The sequence below is a fragment of the Daktulosphaira vitifoliae genome, unplaced genomic scaffold, assembly GCF_025091365.1.
Source record: "Daktulosphaira vitifoliae isolate Bord-2020 unplaced genomic scaffold, ASM2509136v1 Scaffold_4, whole genome shotgun sequence".
Classification (NCBI taxonomy): Eukaryota; Metazoa; Arthropoda; class Insecta; order Hemiptera; family Phylloxeridae; genus Daktulosphaira; species Daktulosphaira vitifoliae.
The window spans coordinates 3,470,440-3,494,390 of record NW_026099575.1 but is presented as its reverse complement, the minus strand read 5'-3'; the positions used below and the strand labels follow the sequence as shown (position 1 = coordinate 3,494,390).

The 23,951-nt window shown below is 27.8% G+C and overlaps 1 protein-coding gene and 1 long non-coding RNA gene across 8 annotated transcripts in view; one reads left to right on the top strand and one right to left on the bottom strand.

Annotated features, from left to right (window-relative positions):
- The window catches only part of LOC126905172 (neurotrimin-like), a 55,975-nt gene that overhangs the window by 9,960 nt on the left and 22,064 nt on the right, over nt 1-23,951 (top strand). For 5 of the 6 annotated variants that reach the window (XM_050684645.1, XM_050684644.1, XM_050684643.1 and 2 more), the window contains exons 2-3: nt 16,915-17,021; nt 20,969-21,176. In XM_050684645.1, coding sequence (XP_050540602.1) covers nt 16,920-17,021; nt 20,969-21,176 — 310 coding nt within the window. In that variant the 5' untranslated portion in view covers nt 16,915-16,919. Of the gene's footprint in view, nt 1-16,914; nt 17,022-19,422; nt 19,532-20,968; nt 21,177-23,951 lie in introns of those variants that run through there. The other variant, XM_050684646.1, reaches the window with a different exon arrangement.
- LOC126905176 (uncharacterized) lies at nt 6,628-15,314 on the bottom strand. 2 transcript variants are annotated; one of them, XR_007703888.1, is made up of 3 exons: nt 14,185-15,314; nt 13,560-13,748; nt 6,628-7,567 (listed from the first exon to the last, which is right to left on the bottom strand). It is a non-coding gene; the product is annotated as an uncharacterized LOC126905176 (long non-coding RNA). The 2 variants fall into 2 exon arrangements; XR_007703889.1 differs by lacking the exon at nt 6,628-7,567 and adding an exon at nt 12,154-12,326.

Genomic DNA, 23,951 nt, shown 5'->3' with positions numbered 1-23,951 from the left:
ATTAAATAATTGGAAATTTAATAAACAAAAATATTTTTAGACATTGAAAAGCTTTTTTACATTTTTTTTATCGAAATTGATTGAGTGTTCACGTTTTATCATATAATTGATAGAGAAAAAATAGATTACTTAGATGATAAAGCACAATGTTTTCGCCTGATATTAATCCATTTATCGTTTATCATATCTTTAAAATAAAGAGAATGCAAATAATGAGAGCGTATTTGGTACTGAAAATAATTAAGCATTGTTAAGGTCAACTATAAGAGTTCCAATTATTCCTAATTATTTTTATGGGTTGCTTCTGAGTTTCCGTCGTATATTCATAAAAATACACATTTTATATACATAATACAAATAATAATAAAATTGCCATCTTCGTCCGCTCGGCGCCGAAAATGTCCGCTTATTCATTTAATTTGATACAATGTTACATTATACAATGAGTATTTACTCGGTCTACTTTTTGAAAATGATGAAGCACTGGATTACTATGTTGAACAGTAAGTTATTATAAAAGCTATGTTGACGATGCCATTTCACTAGCAATTGGTTTTTGTTTTGAAATAAGAGTTTCATCTAACAAATAAAATTTAAAAACATATAAAAATAGTAATATTGTGTAATACCTATTAAATCGTGCTCTTTCTATATAAGTATATGTTTTCCATTTATAAATTTAATAATATTATAATGTTTCTAGCTACCAGTATTATTATTATATTATTCCTTAATATTTTTACAATTTTAAAGTGAATGATTTATAGTTAAATTTATTAGTGTATCATGTTTTTTTTATGTTTATACAATTCGTTTACATGAACTAATTGTTGAAATTACACTTGTTAAAAAAACTTTTACAACAAATTTATATTAATTAATATTTTATATTGCCGTGAAAATACACAACAATTTGTTCTATTAATTAATAAAAACGAATAACATCTCTTATAATACTGAGTAGTTCGATTAATATTACAGTGTTTCAATCGATAGTTTTAACTCTTACCTAGGACACGAATTAATAAATTAAAATTTAATAATTTATTATTTTGTGTGTATTATGGTTTATGATAACAAAAAAAAAATAGTTTATAAATTAATGAATTATGAATTAATGAGTTTGTTTTATATTTAAATAACTCATTACAACGACACGCTTTACGTTTTCGTCATAATTATAAACATTTTTGTCACCTGTAATCGTTTACGCTAAAAGTTTGTTATTGCATTATAAAAATTAATTTAATTAATTAAGCTTAGTAAGAAATTTTACTGTACGTTTTTTTATTCAATCGGGCAAACAATTTGTTTTATTCGAGCAATCTCATGCTACTTGGAATAATAATCAATAAAATTGTATAAATATTTTATTAAGTAATTGATATTATGTTTTCTAAAAAAATGTTGAATCTGAATCAATAATTTTTCACTCAATCGCTAATCTTAAACGGTATTATAAATGTAATTAGAGTACGTAGTGTTTAAAGTTAGTGCTGTTAATATAAGTCTCAACATTTTACGTTTAGGATATTTTGCCCCGCTAGTATTCATGAAATCTTTTTTAATCTGTCCTTTGCTATTCTGTATCAAGATCATTACTTTAATCGCATGACTACAATTCAGTGGTCGACTAATTTGGGTGTAAATTATCATCTCGTCATACATTTCATTGTTAACGAGTTTAATGGTAGAAGCTGGTAACAATATAAACTTGAACCTATTTCCCTAGAGGCAAGTGTTGTGGTGAATATTTCCCTTTTAGTTGGACAAAATTTACATTTCAAAGAAATATTCGTTCGTCCAATACCATTAATCAAAAATTGTAATATTCAGAGAAAGGCAGGTGGTTCAAAAAGTTCTTGCAGTGTACATATAGTTTCAAGGGGAGAGATACTCAATCGTCCTTTTTTGGATGATTTCAATTTGTTTTATAAGTACTCGTATTGCAAATTTGGTTTGCATAATCATTGTATTTTTACATGTGTGATGGAAACAATTGCCTTACTATTTCATACAGTTTGACATTATCGAATTATATCACTGGCAATAGTTATTTTCACTATAATTTCAAACAATTGTTTTGTTAGAATTTATTTATTTGAAAAATTGTAATTGATTATTTGATTATTATTCGCATTGTCAAATTAATTGTAGGCAACTAAACCTTTTTTTAAAATGCGTTATATTACTCTAAAATTGATCTGGTAGAATATTAAGCCTTATGATAGTTAAACTATTACGAAACAATTCACTCGTTGCATGTTTTGGTTTTTCGTTCGAGAGTTATTGTCCCTAAGGAATACAAATTTAACATAAAAAAGACATTTTATACCATTTGTTCTTCTTTTTCCAATACATAATGCGTTTTTATCTTGTTCAATATTCAATCGCCATTAGTAGGTCTCGTCATAAAGTAAATATTATAAGCGTATAGAGTATGTATATTATACAGTATAAGTATTTACTTAAAATGAACAACGTTTTATCTTTATTTTTGTTTACTTAACTACAAAAAAGTGTTGGCTTCGGAAGATTAGTCGTGTTAAAAAGGCGTGAAGAATATTATTTTAATACTTTTTTTTTTTTTGCCACTTCTGACTAAAAATGTGCGTATGTAAAGTCAAAAAGAAATTCCGAATTATCTTGTTGTCTATCAGGTAAATAAAACGCTTTTCAATTTACGTTTCATGTAATATTTTATATTTTCTTAAATAATGTTTTTTTTGGCCCTATCCTCGTATAACGAATGTTAAATATTATTTTCGGTCAAACGGTAAAATGCAAAAAAAAAAAAGAGCTTTTTAGTAATTTTTTTATTATTATTTGCTTTTGGGTTTACTGGAATAACAGCGAATACATGATGATCACAGTATAAAAATAAAGGCCACATTCTCAAAGAATTCCAAAGAACATAATAAAAATAATTTTAAAGCTAATAAAATGCATTCTATAAAATAATTTTACATTCTTTAGCTACTCGACAAAATATATCTATACTGGAATTTTTGACAAATCACAGTTAATTTCGTATTGATAAATGTATTACTTGTAATAATTATTAATGTAAATATTTGAAATATTCATTATTATAAAATACTTATGTAAATGCCTTTGTTAACCTGTTATATCACCGTAATTGTCTCATCACAATTTTGTAATAAAGTTACTATGCCGATTTTCACGTTTCATTCAAACTTAATTGAATGTTAAAGTAAAAAAAAAAATAAGAATACAAACAATTAAAATAAAACCATTCTTTAAATAATTAGTTATAAAATACTAAAGTCGACTTAATTTTTAAAATAGCAAACAATTTGTTCATTTTTCTTAGGAAAATTATAACTTAACGAATTTCAGAAAGAAATGATCATATCATTATAAAGTCAATTTAAAATAGTAAATTTATGACTTATTTACGAACTTTTAACAACACAGACCAATAATAAAGTAAATATGTATATGTATAAGTGTCAAAAATCACGTTGTTATGGTTAAAAAGATGGGTCTCGTTAGGTCAAACCTAACGAAATCGGTTGTGAATGTAAGGGAAACGAGTAATGTCGATGAGAATGTGGAAAGGGTACATTTTGTTTGCGGTCACGGTAGACTAATGACCCTGGCAGATGAAGTTGTAGATGAGGCAACAGATACATCATACACTCACGACGGCTGTTATGTAGTCTGGAATTGCTTTTTTGCCTTTGATGAATTGTACATTGGGGACCCCTCCTAACAGCCATCCCTCCGTAGCTATCTGTTCATAGTAAAAGGGACAACGATTGATATGCATAATTTGACTGTCAATAATGCCAATAATAAACGATACCTACATGTTGCCAATAAAACTCGTCCAAGTCCCAGAAAGGCTTATGAATATTGTATGCAGTGTATGAAATGCAAAAGAGTGTAAATGGATGTATATATTCGAGAGTTGTGTTGAGCCATAATATTCAATAGCTATAAGTTAAAAAACAAACGAAAATAAACTACTTATATTGGTAAAGCGAGTGATGTATTGGCTTCATGCATAGTGCCAGGTCAGCTGTTTTTTCCTAACTATGTTACTCTCTAACAACGTTTTACTATTTCGGTGGCCACCGAGGCGCACATTGAATTTCAATAAGATTGATTTATGGCGACAAATTTTTTACATGAGTATTGAAGGAGAAAATGGGTTTCAAAAATAACACCCAATCATTATAGTAGTTGTCAACTTCAAAGGAATATTATCTTTTTAGAATAATTATTTAAAATATACAAGTTGATCCATTTATCATAACCCACTCGATTACTTACAATATAAAAATAATTTCTGAAATTTATATATGAATATATATATTTACTTTTTTAGTTAAATCAAAACGTATATGTACATTTTGATTTATCAGTTACGATGTACTTTTTTAATTCATCTCTTATAAAATTGTTATTTTTTCAAATGATAATATAAATAATTATAATTAAATAGTTTATTCAGTGCATAATTATAACTTAGATTTGAATATAACGCGACATATCATAAACAAGTATTTCGACGATACATTGATAACAAATCATAACGTTTTTTAATAAAATAATATTGGTGAAATAATTCGTAAAAAATTAGGTGGACAGTATAAATTATTGAAAATATTAAATTAACTGTTATTGTGTTCAGAAAATATTTAAAGAAACAAATGATTTTGATTTCAATTATTTATCATTTATTTTAACTTGCGATAAAGTAAATACAAAAAAGATTACTGGAAATAATAATATTATTATATGCGTTTTTCCTTTCAATTAGGTACTCAAGTAATAATGGTTTCATCAAAAAATTATACCTATAACCAATATTTGGTGGGAATATTTTCACACCAAAGAAAACACAATCTTAATATTGCGTTCTCTTCTATTCTTTTCTTAATAGCAAATACCTTGTTTGATATTGTGAAATGAACATGTAAAATAAACAAAAAAATTTGAATTATCAAAAACTTAAAAATGTTTTAGAAATTCAACTACAAAACTACAAGAAATTTGCTACCAATTTTTTATAAAAATTTGTTCTACAAAATGGCTATTTTTAATTTTTTCAATACTGATTTGTAAATTATAATTGTATGTATAAATATACATAATTATATTTTAATAAATTTAGATAAATGGACATTATTGAAAAGCTAGACTTCATAGTTATTAATTCCATTCAGTATGACTATTATCTAGAATTAGCGTTAAATTTCTGAGATTATAAAGCTCATTGCGGTGGTTGCAGTGAATCGACATGCAAGAAGTGCCTCTGAGAGATTGATGATCTTAACTGACACCACTACCAAAGAAACGTTTCTCTATAAATCGTTTCCGGTCGACAGACGTTTATTGACACATTTCTTCACACCTATCTCCTCTTTGGCTTTCTGTTCACATTTTGCGTTATAGATAGTATGCAAAAATTGCATTTTACTTACATTATTAAATGCGGTGAGGACATTTTTGTCGGGCGGCTTATGCAAAAAAACTATCACTATGTCACGTCGACGAATACACGGAATGGATATATTTATTCTCACCCGGATGTCCGGTTTTGCGGTGGAATGCATCAAAAACACTGCTGGTGTGTCTTTATTAGAGTTTATATATACATATAATGTTATTGTTTTAAGGTGATGCTGCTGTGGGGTGGATCTTTAATCAAACACCCTTGCGCCTTTTTATTCTCTCCTTGAAGTTACCCATAGGCAAAATCTGATGATAACGCATTTGTCCATACAACAAACATCAGATATTCTAATAAACATTTATTGTCATTCAATATACAGTACTAACAGTTTGTATATTCAGATTTACTATAGATAATATAAAAATGTGTAAATACATTTTACCTAATTAGTAACATCAATATTATAGTTCAATAAGCTTTATAAAAATAAACATTCTGAAAATATCATTTTGTTTAAATAGTTTTTATTTCCTGGACGATTATATGATAATTGTATAGTTTTGTTCTGATAGATCTTGCAACAATTTCGTTGTAAGGTAAAATTTAATAAAGATTTATTTATTTATTCAAATAAATATTTAAGAATCGTTTAAAAAAATTTTTAATTAAATAAAAAAATTGTTTTAAAAGTATTCACTATAGACTATTTTCAAATAGTTTTTGAGGTATATTGATTAATACATTAATTTAATTAATTATGTACATCTGATACAATTTCACTGGTAAAATGTTATTAAATCGTTTGCTTCCTAATATTAATTTTTTTGTGTATTTAAAATAAATAACATACAAATCGAATAAAAGGAAACATTCAAGATAATAAAACTAGCATTTGCAGCTTAGGCTCTGCTATCCTTTACAAAGTTATTCAATAAATGCATTTGGGCTTACAAATAATCATTTATGAAAGACAGGTTACTTTAATAGTAATTATTACAAATTATCTCTAGTATAATTTTTAAATACATAAAATCGTTTATTGAATTTTTATTTTTATTTCGAAACTTAACGTAAACCAATAATAAAGTTATTATGTTTAATTGCGTATTTTTGTGGTGAAAATTAGAAAAAAAAAAATTAATATTATAAAATATCCTTATTCATTCAACTTTCATTTATTCAGTTATTATTTAAACATTTTTATTAAGATTTCAATAATTTAAATCTTTGATTATAATTACTATAATAAAATATTTTAACATTATTAAAAATAAATTAAACGTACAAATACTTTATAAAGCCGTCTACTACATATTTTTAACTTAAATGTAAAGTACTAGTAATTACTAGTACATTGTAACTACTTTGAAAAAGATTCTTGAGCATTCACACTTAAGAGTACTGTATAGAATAAGCCAGTCCAGGTGACTGTTGTATGCTTTTTAAAGGCACCTGAAAACGGTCTTAAGTTATTTTATCTCTTGTTTATTTCTCTCCTTAGTACCGACAGTGGTTTTATTATTTTATTTATTGCAGTTTTTTTAAAAGAAGTTAGCACCATTAATTATACTACACGGTCAACGTTCTGAAAATGAGAAGGAGAGAGGAAACCTTGTCGCGTGCGCCAGCGTTTACATTTTGTCAAACAAATGACCTTCCATCCCTTCGCATATTTTTTGCTGTTGTTGCCTCTCTTGTCATCGCACAATTACCCCGTATCACTGAGGTGATAGACTATATTCTTTACACCGTAAGTCTTTTTTTTTTCGTGTATTTTTATCCCTTAACAGAATTAATCTGATGTTCCGTGATTAACGATATGATGTAGAATTTAGCATTACCGGTAGTCAAAAAATACTCTTTAAAATTCACCAACAGAAATCTGTTTAAGTTTTTTTCTTCCTTTTAATGTCTATTGCTAGTAAGATTAACAAGAAAAATGATTGATGCGCTTCTCTCAACCACAAAAATTACTGCAATATTTTCGGTAAATTTTTCGCTATAATTGGTAAAAATCCTTAAAAAAAAAACACTCATTATCTACCAAACTATGTTCATGAATGCAGTTTATAGATAAATTCAAACGTTTGAATCTTACGAATTCATATATCTTCGAAATAGAATACAAGTCATCATAACGCTCTGCAATAATACAAATATAATATTACTCAAACAACTTGTTGAAATTTGATAAGATAAATATTTAAAAGAATTCTATGTTTGAATGTTAGTAGTGTCATGATACGGGAAACTTTTTATCCGTTTTACCTTGCAGGTAAATATTCATTAGTTAAAAAGTTATAAGGTTGGGTTTCAGAAAATAATTTTTATTTATCACCTACTAGAATTAAATAGAACAAGCTGCACACGCCTCAGATGAGAATATTATCCTTAGTTATTTTATAAAAATATTAAGATATTTTTTTGTTCATACATTGTTAAAATAATTAAATAGTTTGACGAATATGGTCCTGAACGATGTTACTGTATTTAAAATGCATAACTGAACTTGCATTAATTTCCATAACTGAAATCACAATCTCCCCTTTCCTTTTGGTTATCATAAAAGTCATTAAATGAATGCGGTGTCTTTATATCTCGTGACCGCCACTTCTATAGCCAAAGTTTACAACGAAAGAAAAAATGTTTCACACTGCTGTCAACAATGGGAGTTTTATGTGAATAAGGGTGAGACATAGTTGGAACGAGAAACCGTTGTTAATATTTCTTTGTAACTAACGTGATTTTGTTAGTGTATTTTACTTTCTAGTTTTTTTACCCACCGATGAGAATGAATCGTCTTTATTATTATCCAAATTGGAGTTCACCTAACTCGTGCTGCTAGTAGTTTAATGGTCGTAAAAAATAACTGCTTACAGCTCTCATCCGGTCTCCCTTCATGGTCGCTTTCCATGAATGGGCATTGAAAGGGAGGAGTGGCAAATAGTAGGAAAAAGTTATTCCCAACTTGAATGTTAATCTTTGTAAAATTTAACATCAGTGGTTTGTTTTGTTACTTGTTAAAAAGACTTAGTTTTATTATATTTGTATTGTATTTATAAAAAACATTTACTGTGCTAACTTTCATAGAATAGATGATATTATTTTAAATAATAGAAAAAATGAAATCAATTTTTTATATAAATTACTATTACGGGTTGATCTTTTCAATATACTTATGGAAATGTGAAATACCAAAATAATATATACTTGTTGACATTTATGAGTAAGTTTAATCTCTTATTGATTCAACAATTATGTACTCAAATGAGAGTTTTGGCCCAAAACTTTTGAAAATATCATGTTTTAAATTTTCTTTGTAAAGTTTTGCCTAGAATTTATTTTGATAGATCTAGGTCTTTATAAGTAATAAAAATATATTTTCTTATTTTAAACTGTTCATCTTAAATTAATGTAATCTTTATAAAATTTTATGAAAAAAGCAATTTTATTATTTTGTCAATATTGATAATATAATTTTCAATTTTAACCGAAAAAAATACATATAAAGAGCCTTTAACCATGTGCATTATAACCACGAATGATTGCGCTTACTGGTTAAATTCAAAATACCTATATTTTTGATACCCAAATTTATACTGTTAGAAAAAACAAAATATTATTATCTGTGACTGGATCGGAATCCTTGTTTGTATGTATGGTCCACTAGGAAATATAAAAGTCCGGCGTAACATTATACGCCGTTATAATACTTTTATATGCATTTTAATATGTATAACTTTTACATGTGTATGTTTATGTGCAGAATTTACTGACTGGATGAGTAATCGATTTTAATTTCCGGCGGTATATTGGATTCTTAGGCGATCGGCTTTCCCATTATTCCGAGAATACAACAACGATATACGAAATGAAACCATTTTTTGCTTTATAAAAAAACTACAAACTAAAGTATTTGCGCAACACGATATGACTTCATTATGCACATACATTTCCTTCTGTTTGTTCGGAAACCAGCTGTTTAATAAAATAGCAAAGGTGTATGACATTTAAAATTATATGCATGCATATAGAGTCTATTTGCATGCATATAATTTAGAATAGTCTCTATATTATAGAAGTGTATACATGAACATCATTCAAATTTAATAACATAGCTCGATTTCCGAATTCATTGTTTGATTAAAAATATAAATAATTATTTTAAATAATGTCTCAACAATTTATTTTGTTGTAATAACACATGGCAACACTAATAAAATTGATTCATTAAACAACCTTGTACAAACATTTACCAGTAAACGTATAGTCATACTTATTAATAGTTTCCATCAATAACTTATGATCTTTTTATAAAAATCCATTTGAAATAAATTTTAGTTAACTAAAATTTAGTAGCTCCCATTTAATGAGTGTTTCTCAACTGCGTTTTATTTTTACCTTTATCATATAACTTTTTACCTTTAGCTCGATTGCATCCATATTTTTATCATATAGGTCGATTTTATCTGGGGCAATTATTATTACTAAATAAACTTAGTTATCTCGTTATGGGCGAATTTTGTATTGAAGGGAGTTCAGAGAGCTTTTGGAACGAAGATTAATAAGGAAATTTATCACTCCACTACTCCCCGCTTCTACAAATTAATGTCCGTCAGGGTTCTGAACCACATGGGTCCCCAAAATACATCACTGTATAACACAGATGTGAATCAACAAGTGCATATCACGATTAAAAGGTTTGATTGGTTGTTAGGCTCGACGAGTACACGCGTTTTTATACAATTTTTCAGGAACGAAGATGATTTTATTGATATTCTGAATAGTTAATACTTTTTACTTCTAAAAAAACGTTTAATTATAATACATTATTATTATAATATATTATAAAACAGTATACAGAAAATAAATAAAAAATTATTAACAAATATTTGAAAAAAGAATGTTTTGAGCTCCTCCTTACAGAGCACCCATGGTAACCATAAATGGACTGGACACATTCGAGCTACTTGTGAAAAACATTTATTATTTTTCGGGACGCATTCGAGCTTTGAAAACAATACTCTATGAAATCTCGGGACGCACTAAGGTGATACCTTTTTGCAGGTGCATTCGAGACATGAGAAAAATTTGGGACGCAATTAGGATTTCCCCGACTAAATTACTACACAGTAATTGTTAAAAAAATAGATTCAAATGTTTCATGGATATTTTGAAATGCAAAAACAGATATATGCTACTCATATTAATATTTGTTGCTTTAACTAATAATTAGTTGGTGTTCATTCTATCAATCATGTTTATTATATTGTTTATTACTCCACATGTAATTGCTTAATACTAAAACAATTAATTGCTGTTTAAATCAGATTTTATTATTTAAACAATTTAATTGTAGAACAAACAATGTTTTTTTTTTCTTACTGTGTGATGTTCATAAAAATCTTTAAGTGTCATTCAATCCAATGATAAAATCTATATTTTTAAAATATTAATGTAGTTATGCCATGAAATTCGTTACTAAATTTCATTGCTTTGTATTAAACGTAATAGTGTAATGGAACCCAACCTCTAAGTACATAAAAAGTTATGACGGAAAACTTAAACCGTCAAGATCGGCCAACCCTTTGTATTTCATTTGCTTTTATTTAGTTAAGAACAACGTAATGTGAGTTCGTGGTCTATATCTTTTCTCTCCTCTTTATTCAATCTCACACAGGCCATTTAAGATATTATTTAAGGGAGACGCTACGGTAAAGTAGCAGTGTTGATGTAATCGCAGTGATTGCACTGCCTGCGAATAATTTAAAACTGTCTGTCTCGTTACTACAACAGTATTCACAGAAGCACTCCGTGTAATTGGCGAATATTGTCCAAAGGCTCAGCAAACTTAAGTACCTAGATTTATTTTTACGATCCTTGGAATACTTGGTTAAAAATTTCACTCTTTTCGTGACACCCGTAGACAAATTATGTATCTAATAGGATAGTTATTAATAACCAAATACTCAAACACTCGACTATTAAAGAAATATTTAAAATATAGATAACCTTCAGCTATAAGTTTAGGATTAGGAATTTATAAAAGTTAATATACAGATGTCTTAGATCTAATTGACAATACTTAAAACTTTTAATGAATTATTAAATCGTTGTTATTTTTTTTTTAAATAATTATTGTTAAACAAATTGTTTAAATGTTTTCACAATTTTAAAATAGCCATTTTATAAAAAGTTCAGCTAGGTTGATAATAAACTTGGCACAAGTACTACTAAGTTACAATCATTTTAAAACATTATTTGAGTATGAAACGCGAGTGGAGTTTATAATTACTTTAAAATAATATTTATTATTATTTGTTTTTAATCAAAAAAATTAATACATTTTTTTTTTAAATTTTATAATAGCTATTTTTAAGCACTTTTCTTACAAAAATGATTAGTGAGTCGATACGATTTTAAAACAAGTAATTATTGAGTCACAAGCATTTTAAAACATGGAGTGGGTATGTAATGCGGTTGAATTATAAATATACACCAGTGCGAACTGTACCCACCCGCGCTACCTACCCACCTAATGTATTAAATGCTTGTAACTTGATAAGTACTACTCTTAAGTTTATTTTCAACCTATCTAATTTTTTTGCAAGAATAGATCTAAAAAACCCAGCACAGTGGGGTGGCGGCACAGTCGGGTCGTGGTATAGTAGTGTCCAGTATAGATGATATCTGACAGTGATTAAAATCACTATCATAAAAAAACGCTTCAATGCAAATCTATAGATAGTGTTTAATTTAAAAAAAAAATTTGTCAAATTAGAGCTGAGAAAATAAATGATATTTACAAAAAAAAACCACATAGTAAAATAATATTAATATGAATTTCTTCTCACAGTAATGACAGTAATGGAATCCTTGATATTTATTGAAGTTATTGAATCTAAATGAAATAAAAATCAAATGAGTTAGACATTTTTTTTTAACTCAAAAAGAATTTAAAAAAAATTCAGTGCCACAGTCGTGAAAGACCTAAGTATTACCGTCTCAAAAAACGTACGTCTCATTCATCACTTAATAAAAATGGAAATTTAGCTAGTTCAAATTTTAAAGTTATTTTTCTCGACTTCAAAAGAACAAAAAAAATTTAAATATGATTAATTTTTTATACTATGTCATTTAGATTGATATAATATTTATGAAAATCAGTGTAATCCCCTTATAATAAAATAAAATACAAAACCAAGAATTTTAACACAATAATAGCATATTTTTAAATACGGTAGCTATTTTCACCATGTATTCTCCTAATAAGATATTTTAAAATAAAATAAAATACAAAACCTAGAATTTTAATAGAAAAATAGCATATTTTTGAATACGGTAGCCATTTGCGCATAGAAGATAGGTCGTGGGGACAAATTTTTTTTTTCATTTCATAGTACATAAAATAAGCTTTAATTTGATATATGTTTAAAGGACGCAGTATTTCCGGAACATTTTCAAAAATTAAGTTGAAAAAGTTAGTTTTTGTAAAAATGTTGCTATTTTAAATCCCCTTTGTGAGCAGAATATGTGTTAGATTTTCAAAAAAAAAATGATATCAAACAAAAGGAAATTACCTAAGGTTTCAATATAAAAATATATTATTTTGATTTGTTAATATTTAAAAAAGTTATGGCAGTTTTAAATACAAAAAACATCCTTATAGAAGGTGATTTTTATCGCAAATATTACATTTTTTTTTAAATTTTTATAATAGCCATTTTTAAGCACTTTTCTTACAAAAATGATTAACGAGTCAGTGTTTAAATGATAAACATGGAGTGGGTATGTAATGCGGTTGAATTATAAATATACACCATTGCGAACTGTACCCACCTGCGCTACCTAATGTATTAAATGCTTGTAACTTGATAAGTACTACTCTTAAGTTTATTTTAAACCTATCTATTTTTTTTACAAGAATAGATCTAAAAAATTACTATTTAAAAATTCTGAAAAACAAAAAAATTTATTTTATTTTTCTTATTATAGACAAATTATAATAATATGCGTTTAAGGTTAAAATTGTAAGTTATTTAAAAAAAAATTTCAACGATAATTATTGAATCAAAAGTCAGTTGCATTGTCAGTTAGATCTTAGACACGCTGTATACATTTTATGTTGACTTACCATCATAAACTTTTTCAGTAAACTGAAAAGCTCAAAGTTTGAAGTCAATCTACACGTGTAACATGTTATTCATATTTGCTGAGCGTCCAAATCTAAGATACTCTTTAATCACGAGGGATTTTCATTGAAAAATGTTTTTTGATCTTTGCGGTTATTTTATTTCGGTCAAGCACCGATTTTCAATGAAAACTATAATATATAAAGTGTATTTATAATACACTATGAAATACATAACATTATTTTATTTTTTATAGAATATCAGAGAAATGCAACATAACTTTTAAGTTGTCAATTAATAGTTTAAATTGTATTGTTTTATATTTCATTTAAAAAATAATAATAAATGAAATTTATTGATTTTATATTATATGATAATTTTTATTATTATATAATTGTAGGAAGTTGTTCATGATTTTCGATGGAAATATCAAGAAAAAATCATAAAATAAATTCAGCGATTATTATTACTTAAAATGAAGTTTTAATAATGTTATGGTTATCTTAAACTTATTGACTTGAAATTAAGTTTTTATCTTGTTTTGTTTAAATCAAATGACATAGATAAGTTGGGTGATTTATTGACTTAACTTAATAAAATTTTAGCATTTTATTTACAACTACTTACTTCGTTCAGACTTGAGTTAATGAATTTGATTTCTTTGGTAATTGTGAGCGGGTTAATGAGGGATGTCGCCGGAAGCTTAGGTATACCAACAACGAAAAACATCCGTCAGCCTTGTCTTATTAGCGGATATCCTGATGAAGTTGTTTTTCAATAAACGCCGTTGTCTTCCTAAAACCCTTATTCAACATTGATTCTTATCGTTTAAAGAGAGAGTTATAAACGCCATGGTGGTTTGAGTAAGAAACAACACGAGTTAATCATACCCTGGATTGTGTTGTGTTAATAATTGCCGGCGCGTCCGGAAGTCCTTTTCGGGTTGCCTCACCACAATCTCGACCCGGGTAAATTGTGCCAGTGATATTATTAGTTTGCGATACAAACTTTAAGCACACAAGGTAGCAATAGGAGGGAAGGGTTTGGGCGATTTACTCTAAGGGGTGTCGTGCAGAGTCAAAAGACAAACGTCACAACACAATATTAAATCGAACCAGTGTGGGATAAGCTCGATTTAAATGTTGTTCCTTTCCTCGATCCCCAAATTATTATTGTTGACGCTGTTGCCATACTTAGTGCAACTTTATTTATCTGCTTTTATGTACCATTTCCACGCATATGTATTTGTTGCAAGTATTAAGAAATGCTTTGACAGAGGTCATGTGGAAATCGTTTAAAATTGTTTATCAGTTATTACTATTGTATAATATTAGACCGAAATTATTTCTGACTATTCTATTATTTAGCTCAATCCTCATTTATACTATTGACTATTGGCCGCAATAGTATTTGCTGAACAATTCAGATTAATTAAGTTATTTCGCCAAGTATCAGATTTACATTTTGCGAGGATATTTATTCGGTTATTGTTAGAAAATATAGATAAATATAAAAATCGTTTTAAAACGTATTTATTTAATAAATATATTACCCAGCCCAAGAGTATCGTAGTTGATGCCCAAACATTTTAAATACTCACGCTTTGTATTACAATATTATTTTGGCAAAGTATTCCTAATTCTATTATAAATTACAAAAACAACGAATACTTATACTTGAAAATAAATGTTTACATTAAAATAGTGGTGTTTATAATAAATGTACACCCCACAGTGTCGTTAAGTATTAAAATCTATATCAATTGCATAATTTAGATTCATTAATATTTTTTTTTTTTTGTTAGATAAGAATTTAAAAAAGTATGTATAGAATATTCGGGAAAGTATTCTGCCCAAGTTATTATATTTTTGGTTAATAAAAATTATGAAATAAATATGATTTTCGATTCGTATTACATAAATATATTGTTTTAGAAATTCTTGTTTTTAGAATCCGTTGTTCAATTCACTTCTGTCGCACCAAAGAATAATGTTTTTTTTAAACATCATAACTGTTTGATAACATATGCGAAAAGAGCAATAACGGTAGTAAAAATAATAATGTGAACTACATAAAATATGGAAAACGATTACAAAATCCATTTGTGATGTAGTATTTTTATTTCTCTATTTATTTTGTGTTATTATTGGTAAAAATATTCAATATTCAACATTTATACAATCTTTTCTATACGACGAATCAATAAGCATGGCAAGTAGTAATGGTTTAAAATGGCCAAGAACAAAAATAACTCGAGTGGCCAATAAAACATAAACATCCACAAAAATTTTATTTTGCATGGGTTACTTATTAAGTAAACACGCGCCAACCTTATCTAGAGGTCGCGTAGGAGATAATACATCTGTCACACATGTGTCATATGTCAAAATATTTATACGTCGTAAATCTTTTCTTCTAGCCGTTCAAGCCCATCGGGTGTTTTCTGCTGTTCGAATCGTTTATTAAAATATGCATAAGTATATTTTAAACTTTCCTTTGCACTAAAACCTCACTATAATTAATCCCAATTAGTTATCTTACTATTCAGTCTCTTATGTCTGACTTATTAACATTGTTAGGTAGACATTATTTACTTTACTGGTTACAAATTATTAATACATAATGGTTTTAGTTTAGAATATAAAACTTGATCATTGGGCATCCGTAAGTAATTTTTTGATCAAATTCAAAATTACTACTTAACAATAAGCCGTACAGTAGCATAATGACTAGCACCAGTATTTCGTGACAAAAATCATTTATTGAGTATGAAAAGTTCGTAAGTTGAAGTTAAAGATCACATTTCTTGATGTCTCGAGAATGTTTTCAGCGTCTCGTCAGCGATTTTGAAGTGGCATCCAAAATTATTTGATAACTTATTCCGAATAATAATGTTACCTGTTAATTATTCTCGTGAATTTCTGATAGTAAAATGTTCGTTTTCATTAGAAAATCTATTGACAACTCATAGTTTTATCACAGTACATATTCAATTTATTCGTCAAGTCGGTCAGAAAAAGTTTTTAAAACTTATCTTAGCATACATTCAGTATCAAACTTGTTTAGGGAAAACTTTAGTGACGTGCCGAGCATTTTCTATAAAGGGAGGGACTTGTTTTTATTACTATAGAGAAAAAAAAATGTCGATGTGTAATAGATAATTTTTCGTTGCTTAAAAAAGGTATTTTTACGTATAATAACTCTTTTTGCGCGAAAGCTTGTTGAGACATATTGAATTTGTGCGTCTAATAGAATCAGAGTGAATTGATCGAAATCCGACCATCTTGTTTACATTAAAAATTAAAAAAACTTGTGACACACACGCGTTGTATAATATGTTTCTATTTTGTTTTCCAGTGATTATGGATGATCCAGAATTTACGGAACCTATAGTGAACGTGACTGTACCCGCAGGACGTAGTGTGAAGTTAGGCTGCTCTGTCAGAAATCTGGGATCATACAAGGTTTGTCATATTTTTTTATACATCGGAAATCGAATACGTGCTTAATATTACGATACCGTTTTTGTTTTTTTCATTTCTCCCCTCATACTACACCAAAACCAGAATCCATTATTTTGATTGAAACTCCAGAAAGAAAACGCGCTCTCTTCACACACTGTCACCACACGTGATTTTGTGAATCAGCTGCTGCGTATATTTTATTTACCGTCACTAAAGTAATACTTCAATCAAATTTTTTACAGCAAAAAAATACATTTTTTTCCCCGAAACCATAATCCAATCTAAAGTCAGTATTTATTTATATGAATTACACGAGTACTAGTAAGTGTACACTAGTTTATTCGTTAGATATCTTCTAATTTTAGGGACTCAGTTTTTAAATATTACAGTAGGTCTAATTCTTAGGTCACGAATAACAGTTTTGTAGATCAAGAATAGTTTCTGTAAGTTTTTTGTTGTTTCCAATAGATTTGTTGGTAAACGTACAATCAAAACCAATTAGTATCAATAATATTTAATTTATGTACTCAGAATAATTGAATACAACTTTCTTTCAAAAGTCATGCCGTTAAATTTAAAATGCTCAATATTGTCGTCTAAAACTAATGGTCTCATGTTAAATCTCACTAGATTGTGTTCTTTGTTCTTATTGTTAAACGTAAACAATGATAAATTACACAACTTGTAGTCGCTCACTGCGGTAATACAAGTTAAATGTTTGTTTTAAACACCGAGTTTAATTAGTTTTTACGTTTTCTTTTAACGCTAGTCTGAAACTTAATATAATTCTTACATAGCCTCTTGTTCTTACAAAGATTATTACTATGAAAACGAATTTATATTTTTTTGAAACTGATTGTGTTATTAGAATTATTTTACTGCATTTTCTGTAAAAAAAACTATAGTTTAGATAGCATCACTTATCACCAGACCCGTCGTTAGTGGTGGGCATTGAAGGCATTTTCTGGCTTATCAAATTTAATTTATAAAAAAAAAATTACAAGTTGATGTGACTGAAAGCAGCCTTGATTATTACAATTTTAAAATTACATTACATACATTTCGAGCGATAAATGAAACTAAAAATAAATAAAATAAACTAGACTTTTCTTATGTGCGTGTGCGTTTAAAACTTTGAAAGACCCTTCTAAATTAAATTCGATCTAAATGACTAGAACTCTATTCCTCGTGACCAAATAAATATAGACAAACTATTAATAGGTTAACATTGTTTAGTATATAAAACAAGACCGAGTATTAATGTCCAGATTTGAAATAAAATAAAACAAGATGAAATATGAGAAAATAACAACTATTATATCATCGTAGTTGTTATTAGTAAATTTAAACTTTTTTAAACACAAAAAAAATGTGAATTATTTGTTATTTTCAAATCATTGTTTTACGCAGTTTTTGAAAAATTATGATCTTCAATATTGTTTGTCCTATTTCACTGAAAGTTTACTAGCTCATTACCATAACCCAGCATTTATTGCCACGTATGTGGACATTTAATCTTCTTGAAGTTTCTGATTTTAAAAACAGTACAACCGTATAATGTATTACACGGATAATTTTTCTTGTCAGGGTGTCACGTTACGGCAGGTGTTTGTATTTGAAAAACCAAAGTCGACATTATGCATATAGACGTCTCAAACGCTGGTTGTTGTATCATGGAAAAGGGGACAATTGAAGTTATACATAAAACGACAAATCCGTTCAAAAATGCCAGTAGTGGAGGATGTTCATTCTGTTATGCTACCGCACATCTGTATAATTCTCGTCTAGAGCACGTGTGCTGAATTTTGATTATTTTCCTTTTTTAAATAAACCAATTCTTCACCGTAGTGACTTGAGACCTGTCACATATTTGAATACTCATACAATTATCAATATGAATGCAATTTAATGATAATGTTATTTTTTCTAATATTATTTAAATCGATTTGTAAGCCGTATTTTTTCTTATTAAAAGTTTTTCAAACAATTACACGTAAAATTTACTGGCAAAATATACTTGTTAAATACACAGACAGCTCTTGTGTTTGCTTTAAACCATGTTGGCTTTTTTTTTTTTTTTTTCTAGACGATTATGTGTTTATACAGATTAGTTACTTAATGTATGTATACATCTTTATATTCAGTATGAAAAAATTTTAATTTAAAAATTAGGAATAGTTAGTGAAAATATCTATTTGGTTTTATTTGTAAGAGTTAGTTATTATGATGACGTTATAATGATTTATTACGCTCTTTGTTGTTGACGGAAACTTAAAAATTTTTTTGTTGTCTTTGCAACACCCCTAAATTATTATTTATGTCTGGTCTGGTTTACTTTTTTCGTCGCACCTTAGACTTTGTAGTTTTAAACAGGCTCTTCATTTTCGTAAGAAGGCTACGAACATGCAGTGATGTTATAAAAAAATCTATCTGAAAGTTGTAATTGTATGGTTATATTAAAGATAGATACGCAGGAAAGAACGCCACCTGAAAGTAATTGGCCAATTTTGGTATGCTCCTTCTCTATTTGTTTGCCGGGCCGACTGAATTTTTTTATCGTTATTATTACATTTTCCGCGATAGGACCGCAGGCGCTGCATTAATTCAACCGACCAATTTCGGGACTCCTGTTCACTTTTTATACTTTAAGTACAGTAATACCTTTATTCCGATGTTACGACAGTAGAAAAAGTAATAATAACAATAATGATAAAATTGCTAAACAAATGTTTTATCTTGTCTCTTAGTTAAACTTTTTCTCCTTTAAGTATGTTTACAGTCCCCTTGTCCTTTTAAACTTCAATCTAGTGATTTATCAAAATACACCACACAAAGGAGAGATGAGTAACATTTCGGTTTATTCATCGAACAGCCAAGCCATATTATATGTACATATCGATTTAAATTTGTCATAAAATATAAAATACACAAGCAGATACCTGTTTTTTATTTGCCGTAGGCTTATGCTGTAATAATATGTTATTTGTTCCCTCATTCAAACAGATTTATTTTTTATCAATATGTGCTATTAATATTTTTCCTCTAAGGCAACAATAAATTGTTCTAGACTTTAAAGACGAAACAAGATATGTCTAATGTAAAATTCGATATATTACTAAAACTGGAGTTTTTACTATAATTTGAGTATATTTAATTTTCAGACATTTTTTATGAAGTTAAATATCCTTGATACATTATTTCCGTTATTTTAAAATAATTATAAATGAATGCTTAAATAAGCATCTGTAATTGACACGAAAAAACAAATAGTAGTAAAATTCATGTAATCAAAAATATCACGAAAACTTATCTAAAATATGTTGAGTCTTTAATAAAATAGTTTCTTGTTTCAAAAATCTAATCGTGAATAATAATGAATAAGCGCATTTATTATCAAATTTCTTAACAAAAAATTTCCTATTATAATATTATATCAGTGATAGAATCACGCAAATTAATCATTTTTATAGGAAATGACCATTACATCAAAAAAAATAAATTATTTTTATAATAATTACCTTTGTTAGTATGAGTGTGGACAGTATAATTAAATATACAAAATTTCACAAAAATTGATTGTGCATGTATTAAAATAAAAATCTATTCTTCTTTTTATCCTTCTTGATCAAGTTACAGAACAGTAAAAATTCTATACAAATTTTGATAATAATTTAATACGTTTATCTCTGTGCCTTTATCTTTTAATAAATAACCAAATTTACCAATTAATTAACAAATAACAAATACAAATTAAACAATTAATTCTGTGTTCTGTAAAATCTTGCGATTGAAGTTTATTACTGTGATTTAAACGTGAAATTTCTCTAACGGTATTCTTTAAATTTTCTTCAAAGAGGGACTGTCCCTTCCAGAAAAATGCCCGAAAGAAACCCTGTTATCTTTTAATAAATTATTTTGCATCGAAGTTAATACTTGATGTTATATAGGTAGCATGGATGCACTTTGAACAGTCGGCTATATTAACGGTGAACAGTCATGTGATAACAAGAAATCCGAGGATTACAGTGTCACATGATAAGCATCGTACATGGTTTTTACACATAGGCAATGTTCAACAAGAAGATCGCGGACGCTATATGTGTCAAATAAATACTATTACAGCTAAAACACAAATAGGATTTTTAAATGTAGTCGGTAAGTTTTTTAACTGTATTTCAGTAGAAAAATATATAAAATCAATCAATTATAATGCGTAAGGAGGTAGAATAATTGGGAAATATTAACAGATATTTTTTATGTGATTCTAAGAGTTCTATTTTTGATAAAAACATAATAAAATGTATAATTTCACACTGCTGTGATACATTATATGTATATAGTATTAGGGGTCCGTTTAATACTTGGGAATCTTGGTCAAAATCAAGAATCGGAAGCCACCCGACATGTTCCCAAATATTGTTCCTCTCTCGTTAGATCAGTTTTAATTACTCGAAAGAGCCACAGGTTATTGTGTACCCTAGTTGCTTAGTGAGATATTATATAATAAAGTTAAACTATTGTTTTATGTCAACGACAAAGTAAAGTTTTATTTTTGATGTTCAGTAAATATAAGTTACATGTAATTTACAATAAGTCTGACATGAGTCCTAGTACAGTTGGTTAGTAGGTATATCCAAGTGAGACGGAGTTGGTTGGCTATGATGAAAATTGGCGATAGACGAGTCGTCGAATAAAATAAGTTAAGGTTTTAACAATGTAAATAAGACAAAAGTGATGATATCGAAAACTATATCTATAACGGCTACTCAAACACAACTGCCCCTTTGTTAGTTCAACGTCTGTAGCTCTGGGTTACAGACGAGCAGAAGTGTCACGTCAGCACCTCCTTCTATGCTAATTAATATGTATTTCGAATTAAGTAAAACAAAATACAATGTGTATAATATAAATGGCAAGAACATAGTAATAAATGTTCTTATAATAGATACATACAAGTAATTTATTTAATGTAAAAGGTTATTTAGTTGAAACTTAATTTAATGCGTTTGGTACTTTATTAAGTGTCTAAAAAAAGAAAACCCAATTGTAAAAAACTAGATTATGTAGAATTTTTTAGATAAAAAAATTTCACGTATTCTTTGAGTATTATCATAGAATGTTTATCAAATCGTTTTCGATTTGTTTGACATTTTTTGAAGTTCCGATATAATTGATATTCATCTTGCGTTTAAAAACATTTTGTTCAAATAAAGAAGAAAGAAGACTTACTGAAGTCTAAAGTAACTGAATATAACCTTAGTAAGTCATTCCACAGTGTCAAATTAGTGTAATGCTATTAAAAGTTGTTTTTCAATGTTAATTTTTAATTAACAAATTGAATAACTCAATGATTGGAAGTAATGAACCAAATCAGTATCGTTAAAGAAAGAAGTCAGCAGAACATGTTGATAAAAATTATAAAATTATTTTTTAGAAACTGTCAATTATCATAGACGCTATTACAGTAAAATTTTTAAGGGTACTAAATGTCTATGATTTTTTAAAAAATTTTAGGGTACCTGATTTTTATCTGTAGTTAAGCCCCCCTAGCTTTCCTAATGACATCTATGCCGAAAGAAAGTCTAATAGTTATTTAAGAAATCAATAATTTCTTATTTTTAAATTTCATCCTAATTTTTATAACGTTTAGAATTAATGAAATGGAAAAAAGCCAAAACACCGAGAAATTTAAAATCCGAAATAAATGTACGCTGTCGACGTTTGGGGTTGATTTTCGTGACCAAAAATAAAGGCCGTCGGTCACGTTGGCTCATAAATAATCCACGGCCATGACGTGTCCCCTTAATTGGCGATGATATTTCAGAAGGTGTTGGCAGCATCGTATAAAAGTTTAACTTATACAAATCCCTGGTGCGCGTATTAATTCATAATTTGCTTTTGGGTAAAAGAAGAGAGTTAGTAGGTGCAGGCTGGACGAAAGTTGGTGATGAAGCAAAGGGATTCTAACTTTGAATTGATTGCTTGTCACCAACCATGTGATATATCATTTACGACCACACTGACAAGCAAACCACCTGGAGACCACGCCGAGCTGTTCTTTTACCTCTCTCAATCCACGTTTATGAGCCATAGCCTATATAATATGTACAAGCATGCGTTGATGTATATTGTAATAATAAATCTTTAGCGCGTTATGTGTAATACCTGCGTTTGAATAAAACTAATAAAATAGTAGGAAATTCCGGCAGCTTTTTGATTTTTTTTTTTTTTTGTTAGATTTCACAATATTTTATTGTTAATTTTCAAGTAATTTTTTGTACAGACTTAAATAGAATTTCGATTATAATATTTATTAAAATTCACATAGAATGATCTACCTTATTTGTTTTCGTATGTTTACAAAAAAAAAAATTATTGAAAATGATAAAGAACATATTGTGTCATTATGGTCAATAAAGATCATCTTAAATAAATATAACTTAGTAAGTTACGTTTTTATAATATTTATGACGCCTAGTAAAATCAAATAAAAATTTGAAATAAATATAAATATTGGTCATATTCGTGTTTTGTTAGAAAATTATTGATCCAGAAACATGTTTAGTTTTACCGTATTTTTCTACTGATTGGTCCTCAACTCTTTATAACACTGGCAAATTGTTTTAATCGAATTCCATTTAAATTAAATTGATTGATTTTCAAAAATGTCTATCATGTTTACACATTGGTTGTATTTAAAACACTGCACGATTATTGTACTTTTCATTTTATTGGTTTATCTACAGATTTTAAATCGTGTTTCCTATAGGCTTATGAAATATTCATTACGTATACATTAGATAATGTTCATTACAATACTCACCACTCGAAACTCTAGAATTCTTTCTTACAATTGTACAGGTGTTTTTTTTTATTCGACGTCAGCGAAAATTTTTATATTTAACAAATATAATGCCACACATTTTGAAA